At 39.9% G+C, this 22749-nt stretch overlaps 1 protein-coding gene across 1 annotated transcript; it reads right to left on the reverse strand.

Moving 5' to 3' along the window:
* Positions 1-1989: 1989 nt before the first annotated feature.
* LOC138611048 (tissue factor-like) lies at positions 1990-17973 on the reverse strand. Its single transcript, XM_069683936.1, has 7 exons — positions 17811-17973; positions 15403-15511; positions 10807-10896; positions 10047-10147; positions 9040-9218; positions 5614-5776; positions 1990-4174 (listed from the first exon to the last, which is right to left on the reverse strand). Exons 1-7 carry the CDS (start codon positions 17875-17877, stop codon positions 4029-4031), a joined length of 855 nt encoding a protein of 284 aa, XP_069540037.1. The 5' UTR covers positions 17878-17973; the 3' UTR covers positions 1990-4028.
* Between the last annotated feature and the right edge of the window lie 4776 nt (positions 17974-22749).

Genomic DNA, 22749 nt, shown 5'->3' on the forward strand with positions numbered 1-22749 from the left:
TTTGTGTCTTCGTAGCAGTCAGGTTTTAAAGCTACGAGAGATAAGTTGTTTGTGACCACCAAGTTCTATATATTGCAACTGTCGCACCCCTGAAATGAACTGTCCAAAACAAGTCCATCTTTTATAAAAGACATGCCCACAGCTTAAGACAAGCGTGTTTCGTTTCAGCCTACACATTCAGCCTCTCCCCTGAGCTTCTCTTAAAGGGGCAGTGCCTTCTTCTTAAGGGGTAGGCAACATTTTCCTCTTTAAGTACTGTTTCTAACTGGTTTTAATATTAAAAATATGTATAAACTTAAACACTTATGAAAATCAAATTAATTTAACTTTACACACTGATTACTAACAAAATCAGCAAGAAAAATATAAAGTAACCTTTTTAGTGGCCTACAAGGCTATTTCCATCATTTCGACACGCAGCATCTTTATCGACGAGTCTCTTTCACGCGCGGCTCACCTGCTGCTCTGGAAACGACATTGCAGGTGAAAAATTCAATGTTGAATGTAAACAGCGCAGACACATGCAGGAAGACAGAGACAGAAAGAGGGCACTGTGAGCAGGTACACAGGTGAAGGTGTGTGGAGAGAAATAACTGAAGAGTGGCGACGTGAGCAGATTTTAAACTAAAATATGGTGCAGAAGAATGAAGCACAGTTATAATGGTTTTACGATATAACTTTCTTTGACATATTGTTCGCAGAAATATTTCCAACCCCTCCACTCGCTTCACACATTGGCTCACCTCGACTTCTTGCTGACGTTTTACACAGAGGCTGGCAGTAGAAAGTCTGCATAAAGTCAGGTGAAAAATTCTGCCATTTACATTCACACATGCAGCCCACCAGGACATTGTCTGTCTGCAGAAAATGTACAGTGTGCAGTGCAGTGCATGTGTGAAAGGGGCTACAGATACTGTATATAGGAATACCACAATTACATTGGATTTTACAAGGGAATTGAACTACTGTCTCCTGGATAAAATTTCAATCTCAATTGGGCCAATCCATGGCCACACACTGCCACCCCAAGCAACTTCTGCACTCTTCATTATGCTTCACCTGACTTCAAGGGCACATCCAAACAATAAGGGAGAGGACAGCATCCAGATGTGATGCTGGAGGGTGACCTACAGCGTCATATTTTGAAGAGGTGGAGGCAATGACCAAGCTGCCATATTTCATGAGTTTGATTTGAGAATGGGCTGATATGTGCTGTTTGGTGCTGAGCAACAACGTGTTCTCTGAAAACATCTTCCTGCTGCAGCTGGAACCAAAGTGATACGTTTCTTGGATTGTGAAACTGAAACAATGAGCTAAACGAGGTTTAAAAAGCTTCACAGAGCTGCAGGGAAACTGTCGGTGAAAATTCTCGGTTGGTTTGTCAGAAGAAACATCATCTTTCATTGGTTGTTTCTGCTCAGTCAGAGAACAACAGGACCTGTCAGTTTGTACAATAAAGCACAATTTCAGCCACAAAATCACATTGGAATATAATTAAAAATTAATTGTGAGATAAACAATATATATACAAGTTTTGGACAACATTTGAATGAAGTCGGCCCAGAAGGGATGTTCTTTGGTGCCATTTGTTTGTCTCTTTCTAAGAAGAATTGCAGAAAAACAGCTACATTTTCATGAAACTTGGTGGAAGGGTGTAGTCTGGACCAGGAAGAACCCCAGCGCTTACGTTTCCTAAAAAGCCAAGGTATGGCAATGTTACATTAAGTCAAGGATGTACAAAATGAATGTGTTTAAATATTCTTTCAAATACTGTTAAATTCATACTGGCTAATGTTTGCATGTGATGTGCAACCAGAGAGAGCAGTGAAAATGCCTGTCATCAATCTAATGTGCATGTAGGCAGGAGGTATTATTGTTATATTGTGTGTCACTTCACAGCACATAAAAAATAACATTCAATTCTAATCTCATTTCAAGTGTGTAAATAAAGGATGTTCAAAATACAAAACAAGACACAGAGTTGGCACTCAGCAGTAGAGTTTATTTATTTCTAAACTCTGATCACACAGGTTAACTCTAACCTAGGTTAACTACACATGTGTGAGCTGAGGATCACATTAACATCCCATTTGTAAGGCTGCTGGCCAAAATGCTTACACAGTATACAAAAACATCAGTAAACAAGTTTACTGTATAACACAATCACAAACACACACACACCCAACATGTGCCATATTTATAGGCAGCTCACATCAGAGTAATACAAATGAAATCTCTGTTTTTATGAAACCTGATTGTAGCTGATGGCCTGTGATGAAGCCATGGCATCCTGGACCAGATCCCACTTCTGTCACATCTTATTGATGATCATACACAGCTAATGATTGTGATGTTCGTTCGGTCCAAGCATCTGATATCATTACAAATGTACATGATGATTAAATGTATTTTGCTTTCTACAGTTGTATATTAAATGGACGCCACTATAGTGCCTTTCTAGTCCTCTGACCACACCAAAAACCTTTCACTACATTAACACACACATCAATAAATTCATTTTTACACACACTCACACTGATGGCTGAGCCTTCAGGGGCAGTTTGGGGTTGAGTATCTAGCCCAAGAACACTTCAGTAAGGGCTTTGAGCTGACTAGTGGACAACCCGCTCCCTCCCCTGAGCCACATATGTTAAATGTGTGAATGTCCTATTTATAAGAAAGCAATAAAGGCTCACATTGGAACAATATCTGGACATATATAGTAGTTGCTCTTGCAGAGACGAGGTCTGTGCTGTCTGCATGCTCTTCTAGTTTTAGTGTTTTATAACTTTTCTTTACTCCTCTGACACAAACATTAGACTAATGAGTTCATGACAAAAGTTAAAGGTATCACATATATTTTGCAATGATTGCAAATCCATTCCTATCAGTAAGATGACAAAAAACATGCATTTATTTCAAGTAGACTACACGGTACGGCTTTTCTCACTGTCCTCCCAAACACTCTGATGATAAACTGCTGCTGGCGTTTAACTAGAACAGGAAAGAAAGACACATTTGAGCCCTGATAGCTGACCTCACTGGCTCCCCGTGTCAGAGTCAGTTTTAGAGTTCAGGTGAGGTGTTTGCAGGCTCTTTATGCTTTTGGACCTGCTCACACGAGTCATTCTTTGTTGTTTTATAATCCTTCACAGCCTCTGGGATCCGATGCTGCAGCCAGTTTTAGAATACTTTGTACTAATGCTGTGAGAGAAGTGTCACTCTCCCTTTTCATTCTTATGTTCCATATTTTATTGGTGTTTAGCATTCATATATTCTCACGTTATTAGCATATTCCTCTTCCTGCTATTTGTTACGTGTTTGTATGTTACAAAATTTTGATTTGAATTTCCTTTTTTCTGATTCATTGTCTTTACGTCACTTTAGTGTGATGCACTTGGAGCTTCTCCCCCTGCATAAAAGATGCTTCATAAACACAACTTAATGTTCTTAATATATCATAATTATTATCATTATTAACAGCATATTATGATATTATTATACTGGAGACAGCAGCCTCTTTAACACCTGTTCACAGCAGTCAGTCCAGCTGACACGTGATTAAACATGTTTTCATCCAACACTAATGAATCTAACCAAGCCTGTCACAAAAGTGACTTCACACCAACACAGAGGCTCAGAAGCCTGTTCAGATATTAAAAGAATAAATGATCTGATGAGCGGTTCAAAAACCTTTTGTAAATTAGATTTCAGGAAGGGAAGTTTTTTGTTATAGCTAAAAAAAAACCATACATTTCATGTCCTCCTAAAAATTCTGATAGTTGCACCTGAAAAGACGTTATTGAGACGTGAGAGCGAGCTTCAGTTGTTCACATTAAATGTCAATTCAACAGAAAACAATAAACTCTCAATAAAATGTAAACAAATGGGAAGGAAATGTAAAAAAAAAAAAAAAAAAAAGCTCTCCTAAAAAGTGGGAGGAGATAAAAAAATAAAATTGAGGGAGGCCAGCTCCCTGTGTTAGAAAGACACACACGCACACTCACACACACACACACACACACACACTATACAACGGCTGATGACTGAGATGTTTGGAGGGTTTTGTTTCTCTGTTGACGGTTTCTGCAGCAGAGGACGGTCACCGTGACGATGATGATGAGGGCAGTGAGCAGGATGAAGATTACACCGACCCATGCTCCAAGACTCAGCTCTGGAGGGACAGGTAGAGGGTTAGACAGAGAGCTCTGGCTCATCATTCCAGCCTTTAAACCCACACACAGTGTAGATGTGAACCACTGTCCCTGAGTTGTTCCAGTGAGCAGGTTGGTGGTGAAAGGAAAGGCTTTGCTTATTTTGATGAGCACCACAGAACTAGCCTGATCTATGACAGGCTAACTGTCAAGCTTCAAGGGCAAACCTGGACTCTATTCTCACATATTCAGGGGTCTTAATGACCAACAGGTACAACATTTAACCCACCTGTCGTTTTCGGGTCAAATCTGACCGATTTACAACTTTCATCAATCAAAAGTTGTGTTTTACATTTGATTGCCCCGAGGTCTTATGATATTCTCCACATCAGGCATTTGAACGTATAAAATTGCTGATCATTTTCATTGAATGAACTACACATTTCAGACTAAACAACTGGACCAATTTTTGGCCCAGATGAAGAGGAGATTGAAGTTGAGCCAGAGACAGAGGAGGATGTCTCAGAAATGTAAGACAACATCAGTGGATTTTGGAATACATTTTCAGTGTGTATTCTTTGTATATGCACTGCAGTTAATCATGTCGACCACTAGTCTGAGATATTGTTTACAGTAAATTTATTAAATACAATTTGGTGATGATTATTGTTTTTTGTGTTAATGTAAGAGCAGTTAAAACCGACACAAAGTCAGGGGGGAGAAACAAACACAACAGGAGGGTTAAGGAATGTTTATTTAGTCTTTGTGCTGCCCTGTCTCGTTGCTTGTTCATTGTCGTCCTTCTCTGGAGTTTTTGTCTATGTCCATGATGGATATTCTTCTTGCTTCCCCTGACCCCTCGTGTCCCTTGGATTACCTGTTCCTGGTTTTGTTGTAAGTTTTTTGCTCCGCCTTTTGATTTTCCTTTTTGTCTTTTGTTGGAGTTAGATTTTGTTTGTGCATTTTTGCCTTTTATGTAATTAAATCCATTATCCAAGTCTGCTCCTGGATCCTCACCTTTTTGTTTAAACCGAAACCAGTGACCAACACAAAGTAACACTAACTTAGTAACCGATCGAGGCGGCAATAGACCATTAACTCCTGTGCTGTGTGGGGTAAAATGGATGTTTCAAAAACAACATCTTACTCTGAAACATAATCATTTACCTTTTAGTCATTACGAGCCAAAATATGTCAAACATATGGCCCTGGCTTAAAAATGGTGGAATTTCCCTTTAAGTCGGTCAGTGCTTGAGAAAATGTTCTAAAATAGGGTTATTGTGTCAGTGGGGCCAAGCAGTGGAATGCTGTGGTATTTAGGCTTTCATTTATCAGCATTTCTACACATTTTATCACACTAAACTGTAACGTGGACATAATGCATGTGTGTTTTTTTAACTAAACATTTCTGCTAAGAAGATGTTTAATAAGGTGTGTGTGTGTGTGTGTGTGTGTGTACCTTGCATGTCTCCATATGTTTGCGCACACAGCTGTCTGCTCCACTCTCCCTGCTGGGTGGCTTTGGGTCTGGAGGGGATGAAAGCTGCGACGATGAAGCAGTAACTCTGGCCTGCATCCAGCTCGGACACCTCTGCCACGCTGCTGTCAGATATGTGTTCTCTCTGTCTGGTCAGAACAGGTCATGTTACAGTCGACATCCTGTCTGTCTGTTTGTGACATCAGTTCAGCTTCTGAAGCTGCTTAATGTGAATATGAACCATTACACTGTTTAATTATCTGTTTGTATCTGTGGGGTGAAAATGAGCAGCCCTCCACTTGTTTCTGTGTCTCAAAGACAGGCTGCGTCTTCATATGACGCCCTGCAGCTGAATACAGAAGAACAGTTTGCCTTTTTTATAACTGAAAGTGAGGAAGTGTTTGTATTCACGGTTGTGCACAGCAAAAACTGGAGTGTTGAAATTTCGGTGTTAAGCATTTCAGAGTTAGTTCCTGGAGTTACTAACTCCAGGAGTGTTAATTTAACACATTCTGATTTAAATAGCATTCAGTGTTGGGGTTGATTGACAGTGTTGATTGTAACAGTGTAGAGTAACTCTGCAGAGAGGCAATCTAAGGTCCACCCAGGTCTGCCACGCATTTCACTCATGATTTCACTTCGTCGGTTGGAGAATTTACTCCTGTCACGATTCTAAAAGGTAAGTCTGACTTTGTAAAACAACTTTCAATTGATGCTGTGAAGTACAGTGTGTACAAATAGGTGTCTGTGGTGAAAATGTGCGTTACAAAGAACGTGTGTTGCCAGGACTTAACAGCAAATGTGTGGTGGTGATTAGCTTAGTTAGCTAACAACTAGAGCACATGGTGGGTAAGCTAGCAATGCAACTGTGAACTATCTTGGAGTTTAAGGCAGCTACCTATCCAGGAAAAGCCTCTAATTTTTACAATGAGGATAAAAGAAGACCACAGGCAAGCTAAAAGCCATTTTGGTTGCAAGTATAAACTTTGAGGCTTGAGCTCCGTTTTCTGTCTGTCTTTAACATCAAAGGAGCCGCAAGAAATGTGTTCGAACATGCAGTCACATGGTTTATTTGTCAAGTTTCCTGAGTGACTTGGCATTAATTTTTACATTTCTTCTTCTCAATATCAATTACACACAGTCTAACTTTTGTCACAGAAAAAATGCTGCTCCCGGTGAAGTGCAACCAACAAGAGAAGTACGTGAAGTTGAATGAGGTGGAAGGATGCTTTGACTTTCTGCAATTCCGTGAAAAAGGGATGTAATATTGTGATTAAACTGGTAATCTGCATGGCACGGGGCTATGCAGCCTTTCAAATATTTTCAATTCACGATATTAAAATTGCCAACGTCTACAATTGTGACTGTGTAATTCATAGTTAAATTCCAGGCAGACCGAAGACTCCAAAAATCAGTGCATCTGATGCAGTTGAGAGACTTGTAGTCTTTCATAAGGTTATTATTATACTGGGGTTATTAAAATTAATTTTCACATCACCTTCTTGGCTAAAAGTGTCAATTAATATTGTTAAAAACTTTTAAAAAGTGAATAAAACAGAAATTGGGTCTCAGTAGGCAATCCCATCTTAAACTGGCCATTAAGAAGTAGTTTCAATTATAACTAAATCATCATTCTTGTGTGTACATTTTAGTTTCCTCTTTCCAACCGCAGTCCTGCTGCAGTCTGGAAGAGCATCTCTGCAACCAGCAAAGTCGGCATCCATACCTCCTTGCCGTAGGACGCCAGAAAAGCAAGATTGACAGCTTCTACATCACTATGGACAAGCGTCTCATCCCATGCCAGGCAAACCGCTCCCTTGGGGCATTTGACGAACTTTTTAAAACACATTTTGTGTTTAATTTGTCTTATGATGCTGCACTGCTGAATTTTTACACATTCTTGCAAACAACAGTGTATAACATTGATGTGCTACTCATGGTGATTCATGTTGGGCCTCTCTTTAAATAACATAACAAAGAGTCGGTCTTGACCTGCTCTTTTTGTAAAGTGTCTTGAGATAACTCTGGTTAGGATTTGGCGCAACACAAATAAAATTTGATTGATTGATGTGGGAACCTGTCAGACCTGATAACTTAAGATACTTTGTACCTTTGATATCCAAATGTCTCACGGTGCAGATTCTAACTTTTATGTTGTGCCAGACAGTTGCATTATTTAAGTTATTTAAATATGTTTTTTCATCAGTAATTTTCCTTGTTGATGGAAAATAAACATTTTTGATAGTCATTTTTGGAGTGATTATTTCATGTACATTTTAACTGTTAATACCAGTGGTCCATATATGCTGTATCAGCAGCACAGTAAATACTAGTTAAGTATACATTTTACATCAGTGTTACTGGTCATAACATAACTGGTCAATAAAATCATAGTGTTAATAAACTGGTGTTAATATTTTACACTTGGTTTGTGAAGTAACACTGCTGTAGTGCCAATTAATTAAAATGTATCTACATTGGTGTCAAAATGTTACACTATAAGAGTTCGAAGTAACACTATTTTTATGTCACATCACTAATTAATTTATTGATTTTTTGAAATCTAAAAATCACCCTAATCAAGAAAACATCCATCTTGTATTTCAGGAGGTGGGGTTTGTCCCACATAATGTGTCACACACAGTGTTGTGTGCCGGATGTGTTGCCATCGGCTCACATTAGGTCGTCTTGTCACGTTTTAGTATCTGTAAGGTGTTTATGAACCTAATCTTTGTTTGAAGCCCAACAGTCCTTCAGGAGAGCTCACACTGACCTGTGACATGAAACAGGGAGGATTTTGTTTTCTATCGATTCATGTAGATCCTTTTAGAATTGTGCTCCTTGTGACTTTACACTTTCTTTGAATTCTAGAATAGGCCTCCTGATTATTATTACCAGAGAGTGATCTTACCCGAACAAGTGTTTTGATGTTAAAAAAATGTTAGTTTTTTGCTTGAGTTTGGTGAAGTTTAGGAAAAGATCATTGTCTGGGCTGAATATACGTCAGAGTGGTATTTCGGTTTCACAGCGGACACAGCGACCTCTTTGGGGAAACAGCTTCACTATGTCTGTAACTGAAGGGTACACTGCTACGTCCTGCTAAAGAACAACCATCCAGGACAGTAACTGTGTTTAAAGAGAGTCCCAGTGATGCAGGGTATCAGATGGTGAACACTAAAGAACTTTAGGCCCACCTTGACTTAGAGCTCATGTGTAGCTTTGGTTTAGTGTATAAATAGAGTTTTGGTCTATCGGTAAAGTGTTTGCATCGTAGCTCATTGATATTAAACATAATAAATCTCAAAGTGACTCTGTCCTTTCTCCTGTTTTACTCCAGCAGATATTTAATAAAACTGCCCTTCATTAGTTTCACTGTGTTGGTGTGACAGAGTGTGTTCAACACTGTACCTGTCTTGTGCTTCCAGACTTGTAGTAGCTGATCTTATACTTGAGGTCCTTTTTGAAAATGTCCCTGATGGTTTGTTGTTTCGCACCGACATGCACGCTGGTCAGAGTGTCAGTGATGTTGACGATTACTGTGCTCTCATTCACAGCCTTCACGCTGAACACCACAGCACTGATGTTACCTGATGAGAGGAAGAGACATGATGATGAGGAGACAACCTGTCGGCTTATTGATAACAGTTCAAATTATCGCCCTAATCATCCAGGGTGGCAGTCTGCTATACTGACACTATCGACTAATTTATTGTTTATGTGTTCACAATGACAACACAAAATTTCACACAAAAACAACGATCTCTAAACTCCAAACGGTGGTTTTGTCCTGCTCCAAAAGCCGCGTCACAACGTCGTCTGAAGCACTTTGACCTCTGTGGAGGGGCCTGATCCCTCGGTAGATAACAACTGGTCTGAACTCGCTGACTGTGTATAAAGTAGAGCCCGGCCAATATGGGGTTTTAAGGCAGACATTACTGAATACTGATATAGTGACTTACACACACACTCCTCACGGAAGTCTGCTCTCTTAAAACAATGACACCATTACAGAAGTCTTCACCTTACTATTATGACGGCCCCAGGGCCTTTGCTGGTGCTGGTACGTGTGTTGTGGTTGTGTGCACATGTTTTTTAGTGTTGCATGTTCTGGTTGGTTGAGCTGGAGGCAGATGGACACTGTGTCCAGACTGCATAAAACTCACCTCATCTACTGGTAATGGTTCAAAAAGAACAATCATCGATCCACCGGCACCAGATATATCATCTTTTTGTACCATCAATTTTCTTCTTTCTTTGTGAAAGCTGGGGCCTACATTACCCACAATGCAACTTGACTGCAGACAATTCAATAAACAATATCCCTGCCCAAATGAAGACATTTTTATCTCACATTTTTATCTTTTACCTGTGTGTGTGTGTGTGTGTGTGTGTGTGTGTGTGTGTGTGATACCTACTCTCTTTATAGGGGTTGAAGGGGTTTGACTGAGTATGATGGAACTCCTCGATGTCGTCACCCAGGTTTCCAGTGTCTGAGAGGACATCAGCAGTGTACGACCTGTCAGACACATAGACACTCATGTCAGCAGGTGGGATGTGATGCACATTCAGCATCGTGTTTGCCGATGCCGAACATGAGCCATGAATAAAAGGCGGAGTTAAACATTAGGAGGAGAAAGGAGGGTACAATAAGTGTAGGCTATGACAAGATGGTCAAAAAGTATGTGTTTGGAAAAAGAAACTACCTCTCTTTGAAGTACTAAATTAAAAAACATAAACAGGGCTACCTTACACTATAATAATAATCACTATAATAAGCTTTAGAAGAGAACATGAGCTTCAACTGGGAGCAGCAAAGTCTGGTAGCCCCGAATTTCTCTGAATCTTTACTTTATTTTTATTGTATTTTGATCATGTTTTGTCAACTACTGATGGATATTTCTGTGGGGAGAAGAGTTTGTTCAAGAGAAGAGCTTCTTTCATTGAAAAGGAGCAAATCTGGAGGAAACCACCCTGCTCCAGCTGAGATAAAGGGGTGTTTTCATGGTTGCCGTGGTGGTGCAGAGGTGAAGGCTTGGAAATGACAGGATGACAAAGTCACCTTCACACAATAGTCAATTTACTTAAATTAACCAAAGCATTATCTCACTCTGAACCTAACCAAAAGATGTAATAGAAATAGAAGACAGAGCTCGAATGTTACAATTTTGCACCAACCTGTCACGGGCGTTGAGTTCGTTGGTCATATCACATTTTAACCAGTTCACCTGGTTGCAGTGAGGATGATCCTCCCAGTCATTTTCACCCCTGAAATCACATGACATAAACAAACACAAGAGAATATCCATTAACTGTATGGAACCCACAAACACTAATGCAGGCTTAACATACAGACATAATTTTTTGAAATACAAAGATAGCCACACACTGTGAGATCACTGCAGCGCAGAAGAATTGTTGCCAGTCATGAGGGGAAAAAGTACTTGCCATTTGAAAAAACAAGTAAATAGAAATACATTGTAATAGATAAAATATATATGATGAAAAACAAGAAGAAACAACCACAACAACAAAAAAAAGTCAACAGGAAGTGTAAGGCTTATTCATCCTAATCAGGTGGGGTTATGGACAGGTTCTGAAAATAAGTCAAAAATGGTTGCCACTTAAATAGAATGAGCTCATTGACGTGAACATAATTTTCTCCAGCTGGAGAAAGAAAATGGTGTCACTGAGCCACAGAGTGTCGCGGCGGAGAGGGAGATTTCCAGGGGTCCGTTTCAGAAAGGAGGTTCAACAAACCCTCAGTCTAACCCCGGACTGTGGTTTGACTTGCTCTGAGTTAAAATTTGCTGGCTTTTTGGTTCCAGGACAGCTGATCAGAGTTAGTTCAATCAACTCTGAGTAGGTTCAGTCGGAGTTAAAAAGCCAGCATTAATGGAGCCCCGATACCACGATTCACCATGGCAACGGCACACAAAAAGAGGTCCTCCTGCGTCACACCAGTGGAGCTCGAAATCCTCACGCGGACGTTCAGCGAATACGAGCATGTTTTTAGAAAAATAAAGTAACACGGCTGCAGCTGCAAAAGAGAGAGAAGCGGCGTGGGAAGAAACTGCTGCTCGAGTAAATTCGCAAGTTTGAACTGGTCTATTTATTAATACTTAATCACGACCGGAAGCTAAAATGTATATTAATTTAGGAGCAATCCAGCGGGAGAAAAACGTACATGGAAGCAGTTAAAAATAAAATACCAGAACATCATTCAAAGGTGCGGCTCAGGCAGAACAGGCTCATGGCTGAACCTCACTTCAGTCATATTTTAAATATCAAACTAATGAAATATCATTCAGTGGCTGTTTTAATGTGCATTAGCTTTATCCCCAACATGATGCTGACTTCACATACATTATAATTCATGTTGATTAAACTGAATTGTGTTAGTTTAAAAAAAAAAAAATCCAATAACTTACGGCGTCTTATTTGAGTGCTCTCTGCAGTGGTGGTGGAAAATCTAAAAATGATGACTTTGACACAGATTTGTCTTTTGATTTTTTTATCATAATTATAAAAGACTTTTGCAAAGGGGTCAGAGCACCACAGAGACGCAACTCAAACACACGCGTGAGACGGGCTGAATGAATGAGAAACTCTGAGTTTTCCTGAAGAAAACCTGCTCGCGACCAGGTTAGGTTCACAGACACAGTGACCATAGTAACCAACTCAGAGGTAAAGTTACCTCCCTTTCTGAAACGGCAAACCCGAGGTTTCCCTCATTTCAGGGTAAACATCCTGGGGTTTTCACTAACCCGCTCTCTGAAACGGAACCCAGGACATCCAGGACAAGAGTATCCTTCTTCTGGCCAGGAGCAATAGGAAAGCAATCATGTCGGACATGGTGGTGTTACAAGGGAGTGGGACTTTAGGCACACTAAAAATTGCTAGCAAAGGGCAGCCTTCAATCTTAACATTTAACCCCTCCGAAATAGTTCTGAAAATAGCTGACCCAAACGTATTGAGCTTGAGTAAGACCAAAACTTTATGTAGAAGGGTTGCAGGGCCAGTGTTGCAGCGGGGACACATTGGACTAACATTATGGTAGAATTCTGTTGAACGAGCGTTTCACAGATCACGGCGCTATGAGCTGAGTTAACCTCAGACGTGTGCAGGAGGACGAGTGATTAATCCTGTGTTACCAATATGGGCTCTCATTCTTCATGTCTTAGTTGAAGTTGTTGTAGTTGAACTGATTTAATTAAGAGTATCTGAGTATCCAAACAGTATCATAAAACATACAACATTATATCACAATATTCCAGTGTCAGTATCAGTAATCAGTATTTTTCAGCATGCATGTCCCTGAGTGTTGAGATGAGATGATACAAACATGACAACACACAGAGAACAATATATAATTGTGATAATTCAGCTGAAAGTTCACTCTGATCTCTGCCAGGTTGTCCGCTGTGTGCTGCGTCTGCCCTGTGATAAAACTTCAGGTGACCTCCTTTGTTGGGATCCTTACTGTGCAAACATGGAGGCCTCATTAAAATGAATGTCGTTTTTGATTGCTTGTTTGTGTTTCAGTGCAAATCATATCTTAACCATAGCCGGTATATAAGAAGTGGACTTGGATTGTTTGTTTTTTTTGTCTTTGATCTCCATCTTTATTTATTTTCTTAGCTAGAAGTGACCATATTTGGGGATATGAATGAAACTGGTACATTATCATCATTGTGTGACATGAGTGTGATATTCATCTGGATGCTAAATTTGGTTTGTGTCTTTAAAATGCATGTCATTTCTGAACAACTGAACAACCAAACTCTGAACATGTCCATTTTCAGGTCGCCATGGTAGAATCACTAAGTTACCACGCCAACATCTCCTGCTTTATGGTCTCTGCGACCGTAAATGGGAGAATCACTGACCACATGAACATCATGCAACAGATTGAGACCATAAAGTCATTAGGAAAATGTTTACAGAGGGAATAAATCAAGAGAGCGGTTGTACCATTTTCTCATAGACTTCTACAATCAGCCTTCTTTTTGAAACAGTGGACTCGCCCCCTACTGGCCATCATACAGAATGCAGGTTTAAGGCACCCTGTGATGGTTTCATTGTTCACCCTGAGAGTTCATCCTGTCCTTATAACAGTCTTTGGTCTGAACATTCAGCTCTCAGAGGACCACACTGCAGGAGTTCTCCCTGCCAAAACAAGCAAAGCCCCTAATTCACTTCAATAAGAGGGTTATAATGTGATCCAGGCTCAACCTTTCCCAGCATTAAACCAAGCACACATTCCAGAGAACACTTGTAGTATTGAGCATCATGTAGCAAAGTGGAATCATTGGCCTGATTGGTGGACAGCCTTCTAAACCTCTTTAGCATCAGCCAACCCCTTTAGTTATATTGATGTTTCCCCACATTAAAGGTATAATAAGTAGGATTGTCATTGAAAAATAAAATATAGACTTTTACAAATATAAATCATCACTTATGGGCCTCTATACATGTGTGTAGGTGAGTGTGTGTGCAGACCCTTGTGAGACCCTTCCCTCTGCTTCTATTCTGTTGTATTGCTTTGCACGGGATGTTTTCAGGAGGGGCGCTGTCGTGGTTACTGAGCCAATCACAGCGTACAGGTGAGTGTGGGAGTGGTTCAAATTAGCAGCTGGGCCCCATTCAGAGCGGCGAACATGGCGAGAGCGATGCAGAGTTGTCCTTCTTTCTGTTTGACAGGTAGGTGCCTCAAACCGGGTAGGTGAAGCTAACCGGCAGCGCAACGGTAACTGGCAGTTAGCATGCTAGAGCAAAGGTAACTGCAATGCAGTCGGTGTTAGCTCGGCAGGGTGGGCATCTTCTCGCATGAAAGAGTGAGAGTGAGCTTCGAGTGACGAAGAGCCCAGGAGGAGGGGCCCAGTTTGAAAGTGTTGTTGGCAAAATGCAGGAAAATCCTACTGATTATACCTTTAATAATATTTACTTTAACTGCAATTAAAATGGTTGTAAATATAGAAATGACTGGAGTGGAAAACAAGCCAAGAAAAACATCAGATAAAGGACACATAAGCACACAACAAATCTACAAGAACAAATCAATGCAACATTTCATTAGCGTGTTGGTATTATACATAAAGTATTTCTAATTCTGATTACCTGAAAATCTAAAATGTTATCTAACTTTGCCCACTATCAGAGTAGCGTCCACTAAAAGTTTTTGTTGTTTCCACTGACAGGCTCAGATTGTTATTCTAAGTGTGTGACAACATTACAGAAAGGATCCCTACAGAGAGAGACCTTTTTGTTACAGAGGAAGATGATATTTTAAAACTAGCAACAGCTGTTATATAACTCTTTTCAAAGCCACCAGACTCCATTAACAAAACCAGTCCTTCATTTGACCTGGAACCAGAACACAAGGGTTACTGTGCCACCATGGCTTCATTTGGATAGTTTTTTGTGTTATTGTTTGTTACATTAATATTGGCGTGGATAAAAACTAACCACATAAAAACAGTAAATTGACATAATAATTCAAAAGTCTGATAAGGCAGCGATAGATGAGCTACGGTGTTCTGGTGAGTCCTGTGGCTTTAAAGACGGTGAAGTAAAGGCTGTTTTTTTGTTTATCTTACTCTTTAACAAAAAGGTCTATCAGATCCTTTCTGTAATGTTTCAGACTCTGAGAAAACGCTTTCATCACCTAAAAGTATTTAACCCTTTTGCTATGTTCCTGTCACATTTACAATTCAAAACTTCCACTGTCAAAATGTTGTGTGTGTGTGTGTGTGTGTGTGTGTGCGTACTTACATATAGTACCGGACAGTGTATGTGTGGTGAGGTTCTTTGGACGTCCAGGTGAGCATGGTTTTAAAGTCCAGAGATGTCCAGCGTACGTTCTCTGCTTTGTAGATCTTATCTACGAATAAAACGCAGCATTACTTTCCACTCAGCCGTTCTGTGATTACTCTCCCTTCCTGTTTGTGTCTGTCAGAGAGTGTAATGTAGTATCACACCAAAATGCACATCCACTTTGTTAAATAAGTGGGAGAAACACTTTGACCATCCCCTCCCCGTCCTCTTCTGTTTCTCATAAACAGACCATAATTAAAGTCAGACTCTGGCTGTAAGCACAGCTGAATGTGAGCCAAAAGTGAGGCTGTTAAAGGGGAATTCTGTTTTGTTTTTTAAAGCTGGGCCTTGGTTTTACATGTTTGCGGTTTGAATGCCTCATGAGTACAAAAGGTTTTGGAGCTGCTCCAGAAACAGACATTACATCGCTCTGCTGCTGCTCTTCTGCTGCCCCCATCTCTCAGTTTGTTTGTGTTCTTGTGTGTTACACAAAGAGTTTGTTAGACCTGACCTGGCCTTCTGAAAACTCTAAAACCTTGGACCTTGTACAAATTATTTAATCAGACCCCAGAATATGCAAACATACAGCTAAGGTTTAATCACTTTTATAAGTAGTGTTTGACCAGTTTGAGCTGCTGCAGGTCTGAAACAAAATACATTCCATAAGTTCTCGATGCTCTTACTTCATGCACGGAAAGTTCTGTAACATTTTGATTGCTTAATAAGTCGCATAAACATTCCCAGGTCTGCAATACATGGTGCTTCATGGTTTAGTAAGTACCACTGGCACATTTATTGATTCCTGCTACATGTTTAAAATACCTCCATCAGGAGGATGGTACCACTGTGCGAAGGCCTCTTGAAAATCCTTCATGAACTCGACTGGCCAAACCTCAGACACGAACGCTTCCATTATTTAATGATTTGTGTTTTACAATATAGAAATATAAATCTAACATGTATGCTGTCTCTATCTCATTGTTCCGCCTGATGTTTGCTGCTTTAAATCCTGGAGCATCAAACATCATTATCTCCCTGTAAAACAGACGGCTGTCCGGAGAGGCAGGATCGGGATCTTCACATGGTGGATTGAAGCCTAGCAACAAGCCACGTGCTTGTTGTACTTATGAGATAGGACAGTAAGCCTACTTACTTCATCGAATTATGTTTTTATAATTATGTTTTATTTGCTCCCATGTACAGGCATGCACGTCATGGGTTACGTTATCACAGTACATCTAAGGATCACATTCAGTAAGCTGAATACAGACGTGATCACAGTCAGATCTACTCAGGCCCTAATGATCAGACAGTGATCATATTAAACTTAACAATCTCACAAAGCTGTGACTTTTTCCTGGACTATGTCTTTAATGTCTTTGTATTTCTCTGATATGATTTTTGCTCCTCGTTTGTAAAATGTGCTGCAGGAAACGACAATGTTGGTCATTGTTTGTTTGTTGAAGCTGCTTCAGGAACATAAAAATCCTCTTCTCACTAGAGATCCAGTTACATCTGTGAGCCAACGTGTTGCTGTAACCTCTCACAGCCGCTCACAGTCAGTGCTGTGTGTAGTTCACAACCTCCAAATATCCCAGCTAGAAATCTTTTGTTCTAAGAACGTTCTGAGATTGTTACATGCAATGTTTATTAATAGGAGAACGTTCAGTGAGAATGTTCAAATGTTCAAATCACATTTCAGGAATGTTTTATAAATCACGTTGTGATAGTTCAGGTCGTACTAACATCCTGCAAAGATCCTGCAAAGAGGTAGAACGTTGCAGTAAGCATGTTCTACCTCTGTTTTTATAGAACATTGAGCTAATGTTTTATAAAAGGTGTTCTGACGTCCCAGGCCTCAATAACATCCTGAAAAGATCTTCAGCATGTTGACGTTAAAACATTTTTGTTTTAGTTTAAGTTTGAATGTTACAAGAACTTTATTTGAAATTACATAATTAGAACTTGTAGGTAAGGTTAGACGATGTTATGGGAACGTTCCCTGCTAGCTGGGATGTTAGTTGTTATTTTTGTCTTGTCTGGATGTGAAGTGTTTTAAGATTATCTTTCCTTTTGTTTTTACAACAATCAATAATGAAGATCTTTTTTATATTTTCATCAGCACTTTTCTTTTTTATGATTCTTTCATGTAAAATATTTTGTTATTTGTATAAATAATTGAACTTAAATAAAAGTAAAGCTTAAGAAATATTGAAAGAATGAAACTGGAGAAGGAATGAAATATTCTATAAACCAGAGACTGTATGCTAACGCCTTTTTAAAAAAAGGTAAAAAAAACAAACATTTATGAATAAACAATTATCTATCTGTCTGTCTGTCTGTCTGTCCTTCCTCTGTGTTCTTACCTGCAGTAGTGATGGTCCCAGCAGACAGACAGACTCCCAGATAAAACAGTGTTTTCACAGATGCCATGTTAGCACAGTCCTCTCTCTGTCAGTGCTGTTGAAACAATCCGAGCTCGGCACGAGTGTCCGTAGGTAAAATGCTGCTCAGGGTTCTTGCGTCTCACTGCTGTCTCTGTCTCACAGCACACAGTGTGAGGCTGTGGATGGGGGCCGTTTAGGGTTCTGCTTGGTTCCGCCTGCTGATCCCTCCCACATTCCTGCATGCTGATGGAGGGTTTTACAGCTCATTTCAACTCCTCCTCATTTAGCCAAGCACAGATTAAGAACATGAATGTCCGTGTGCTGACACATAACACTCCTTTAACTCAGTCTGTCCAGTGTGTTACTCATTGCATTAGAGAGGAACATGAGTAATAAGCATGTAACCCTGAAGAAAATACATCTTTCTTTTGTAAGGAGGTTCTCACGCAGCTCATGAATTCACCCGCGATTCTGTGGAAAGTAAACAGGCTTGAACTCGCTCACATGGGACTTAGTCTGTCCGCTGTCAGGGCAGCAGGGAATAGCTCAAGTTCAAGTTCTGGATTTTAGCTCAACAGGAAACTTCTCTAAATGTACACAGAAACACTGGAGACTCAGTATAAGAAAAACAGATGCTTAAACTAATAGTTATGCTGACACTAATACCGGTAGCCATTATTAAAGTGAGGTTTGACTTATTTTGGATACATACGGTTATATTGTTTGAAACATCTTGACAGCGATCAATACAAAAAGCCTTGAATAGGAATAAAAAAGTTGTTGCTTTATGTGCAGCTGATGCCAGAAGTTTGTCTTATCAGTTCATTAGCACTGAATTCACTGAAGGCCGACCTGTATAAGACTGGCTGAAAAATGTGGTTAGATATGGTTCCCATGACAACAATGCACTGGATCCTCTCCATAATCCTCTCTGGAGGCCTAGACCTGCACCGGAGTGAGGCAGAGCACGTTCATGTGAGCAGGGAGGGGCACTTTAACATTTCAACATCCATATGAATCTTACTCTTTTTCTACGTTGCCTACCTCACTTCAAAGAATGTAATTTTCACATCATTCGTTTTTTACCATTAAATCTTTCATTTAAAAATGAAGTTGAAAGAGAGACGAACTCACTGACGTGGTTAACTGATGTTAGCCTTTGTTCACTTAAACGTTTAACCCTTAGATGCATAAGTGGGTCGTTTTCTTGCAATATTTTTGCAATAAAAAGTTGTGAACATTTTATATTGTAGGTATTCCTCAAAAAACATGTTTTTGATTTTATGTCATTTTAATTTTGAAGTTATCTTAAACACAATTTAAGCTGGTATACAAGCCCAAGCTTCCATAAGTGGGTCAAAAATGACCTGCATGCATTTCCTATGGAATACCATGGGAACCTTTGATTCTTACCAACTGTGGCTGTCAGGAATATTTTTACTGTGGACAACACAGATTATTTCAGCAGTGTCACCTGTCATGAAGTTCATGTACACAGCAAGACCTGATACATGTAAGTATTATCTTCATTTTTACCTCAGAAAATATTTGATGTCATCAGATTCATAGATTTCAACAACATACTCGGACATTTATGTATGTGTGGATGTCATTCATCACTACTGTGTGTAAGTGTATGGTATCATGTATTATCATGTATCAACAAATAAGCTGACTTTATAGTTAGCTACGACTAGCTAGCTAACTAAGCTAGTTAACCTTTACTTACTAACATTACTGTATGTATTGTATGTGTGCGCGCATGCATGTGTGCATTTATTTATATAGCTACATATTGATCGATAGGTCATTCTAAACATTCTCTTCCTTTCATGTTTCCTCATCCAGGTGTGGGAAATGCAATGTACCTGTGTGCACTGATCAAGCCAGAAACTGGTAGTTTGTCACAGTGAGGAGACAGAGGTAAATGGACTGTACTTATATAGCACTTTTCTAGTCTTCCGACCACTCAAAGCACTTTAACACACACTGATGGCAAAGGCCTAAGTGTCAATCTCCAATCAGATCTATGGACATTGATACCCAATGGCTGTGCCACCAGGAGCAATGCCTAAGGACACTTCGACATGTGCCTGCCGCAGTCAGGGATCGAACCACCAACCTTCTGATTGAGAGACGACTTTTTCTTCTTTTTCAGTTATCAAAATGGTCAAAATGTTTTTTAAATGTTAAAAATAAAAATATTTTAAAGATAAAATCCCATGAAATCATTCTTGTGTGGACAAAATATAATACTCACAGATAAATATATTTGTTTATGCTGTTTTTTTATTGTACAATATCAAAACATTATCTAAGAAGAACTTTACTGATATTCCAATCAACATTTTTGTGAAAGAACATTTAAAAGTTTGATATAATCAGTATAAATGTACATACGCCCCTGTATACAGTTAACAGTTCAACATTTAGAGAAATGTGTAATGTCTGACTCATGATGATTAAATGCGGGATGTATCATGAGTTCCTGCTGCTTACCACCACAGACTGCATGAAAAGATGGATGCTATAAAAAGTATGATGACAGCTCTGTTGACAAATACAGCTCTTGTAGCTGATCAGTTCTGTTAGCAAAGTAGAGGAGGATCAGCCAGAGGAGACGTCACCAAAATAATCACTATCGTCATTAAAGTGTCCATATCTGTGAACGTTAGCCTCAGGCCAACACAAGAAGCTGTTCTGTTAAACACGCCGGCGAGCAGGATCTTTGCTGTGTTTTTCAGTAAGCTAAGTGTGTGTTTTGGTTAGCGGAAGTGGTTACGGTGGCTCCACCCGTTGATCTCTACTGCACAGCTCTGGCTCCAAATGATGTCACCATCACAAGATTGGCACGCCTATCAGTGGGGTTTTTTGGCATTAATTACATTCAATGAAAGTCGAACCCAGGGCCGCTGCATCAGGACCGCAGCCTCTGTACTTGGGACCTGTAGGAGCTAAACCAGCGCCCCACATGACACTTCATGTCAGGCCCATGTGTTTGCTCTGCTTCAGTTCTTCTAGAAATATGAAGCTTGGTTTTGAATCGTTGTCACATTTTAACTAATAAAAAACAAATACAGTTACATAAATTACTGAATAAGCATTCCTGATCTGTTGATCGATTCAGGTTGAACTAATGGCAAAAAAGCATCATGAAACATCCTGCACTGAGAAATACGTTCAATCTGATGAGTTAAATAAGCATGCTGAGTATATTATTAGTACCTTCGATATACAGAGTCACTGAAATATGTTTTTTGAACAGTTTTTACTTTTTCCTTGAACAAACTGAGACAATGAACAATATATGATCTCATCATTGTGCAACATACACGCACAGACTGTGTTTGTCAGCCTGCTCCCCATAACAACTTATCTAGGTGATAGATCAACATCATCCTGCTGCCAACAAATGGCCAAAATAATTAATGATGAAGAATAACACACACACATACGCACATATGAACAGATGATCAGCCGTGTTCACTGTCAGCTGCGGCCTGAAGCAGAGGGCTGAGTAGTGGCAGTGTGAGCGGTGATGCTGATGTGATCCACAGTAAGTTCAGCAGCAGTGTGCGTCTTTCAGCGTGTGTGTTAAGTGTTGATCCAGCGTTTGTCATCTTCAGTTTGATGTCCGTGTTCCTCTTTCTTCTTCCTTCTCTGTTTCTCTGTCTTCAGTCTCCAAAGTATCTTATCCTGTAAACACTTTAAAGGAAACTCAAAGTCCCTCATTGTTGTAATCAGTTGTCAGCTTGTTGACTGCATTCAGGCCTCCTGGGTTTAAACATGTCTCAGTGTAATCCACTAATCCACACTAATACAAATTACATGAACATTAAACAGAATCTGTTCCCGTCCCAGTGGGAATCAAGTCCTGTATTTTATAACCTCTCAGAAATAATCTTTATGGTCTTTATTCCTGCTAACTTATCTAATTTGACAAATTCTGTCACACATTCAAGCAACATCTGTTCTCTATCAGCAGAGAGGGAGGCAAAGGCATGTTGGACTGAGTTTGAAAACAAACTAAGTAGACCGCTGCAAAGCTCAGAGCTGCAGCAGGCGGCATGATGGATTTCTGTGGAAGTAACTGAACTGATGTCATCTCACCTCTTTCAGGTAAAAGCTTGTTGGTGATTCAGGGATCTCAATAAAAATGTTATGGCCTGTTTCAACGTCAGGATGGTGTTGAGCAACTGCGTGGGAACATTGCAGTGTGTGTCATTTAGGAGAAACGTCCTGGTAACAATTAGAAACAATCTGACTGTTTGACTGCCCCCTGCCTCCTCACAAACACAGACACACACACACACACACACAGAATAAAAACTGTGTTTTCCGTGATCAGCCCTGTTTCCTAAAAAATAACGCTTTCAATTTTATCCACACAAACATTTTGTAGAAAACAGAGTTTCTTGTTTATTTTGAACATAAAGAGGAAAGGATCAGTGAGTCAGAACGTTCACTGATACCATCTCTTTGGTATTATGTCGACTCTTTTCAGCTCAAGCATCACTTAGATTTTTATGTCCAGGTTACAACAGATGGAAGAGGGCGTGAAACCTTTGTTCACACCCTCTCTGCTCCTCCTTCTTCTGATGTCCGGGTACTCCGGCTTCCTCCCACAGTCCAAAGACATGCTCGTTAGGTTCATTGGTGACACTAAATAGCTCGTAGGTGTGAGTGTGAAAGTGTAAAAGGTCATCTTTCTCTATAGCTGTGTCTCAATCCAGGGGCTGCAGCCTTCAAAGGAGGCGGTCTATGGAGGATGCTCTATAGCCTGCGTAGACCATTAAAGAGGAACTGAAATGAGATGGTCTGGTCTACGAAGCATTTCCTGTTTGCACAACAGGTAGCTAGCGGGCTAACTAGATAGCATAACTAATGTCGAGTAAGTTAACCTATTATTTTAAATATT

Source organism: Semicossyphus pulcher, unplaced genomic scaffold (genome assembly GCF_022749685.1).
Source record: "Semicossyphus pulcher isolate SPU_LCO1_2020_fin unplaced genomic scaffold, fSemPul1.0.p SCAF_7, whole genome shotgun sequence".
NCBI classification, from domain to species: Eukaryota; Metazoa; Chordata; class Actinopteri; order Labriformes; family Labridae; genus Semicossyphus; species Semicossyphus pulcher.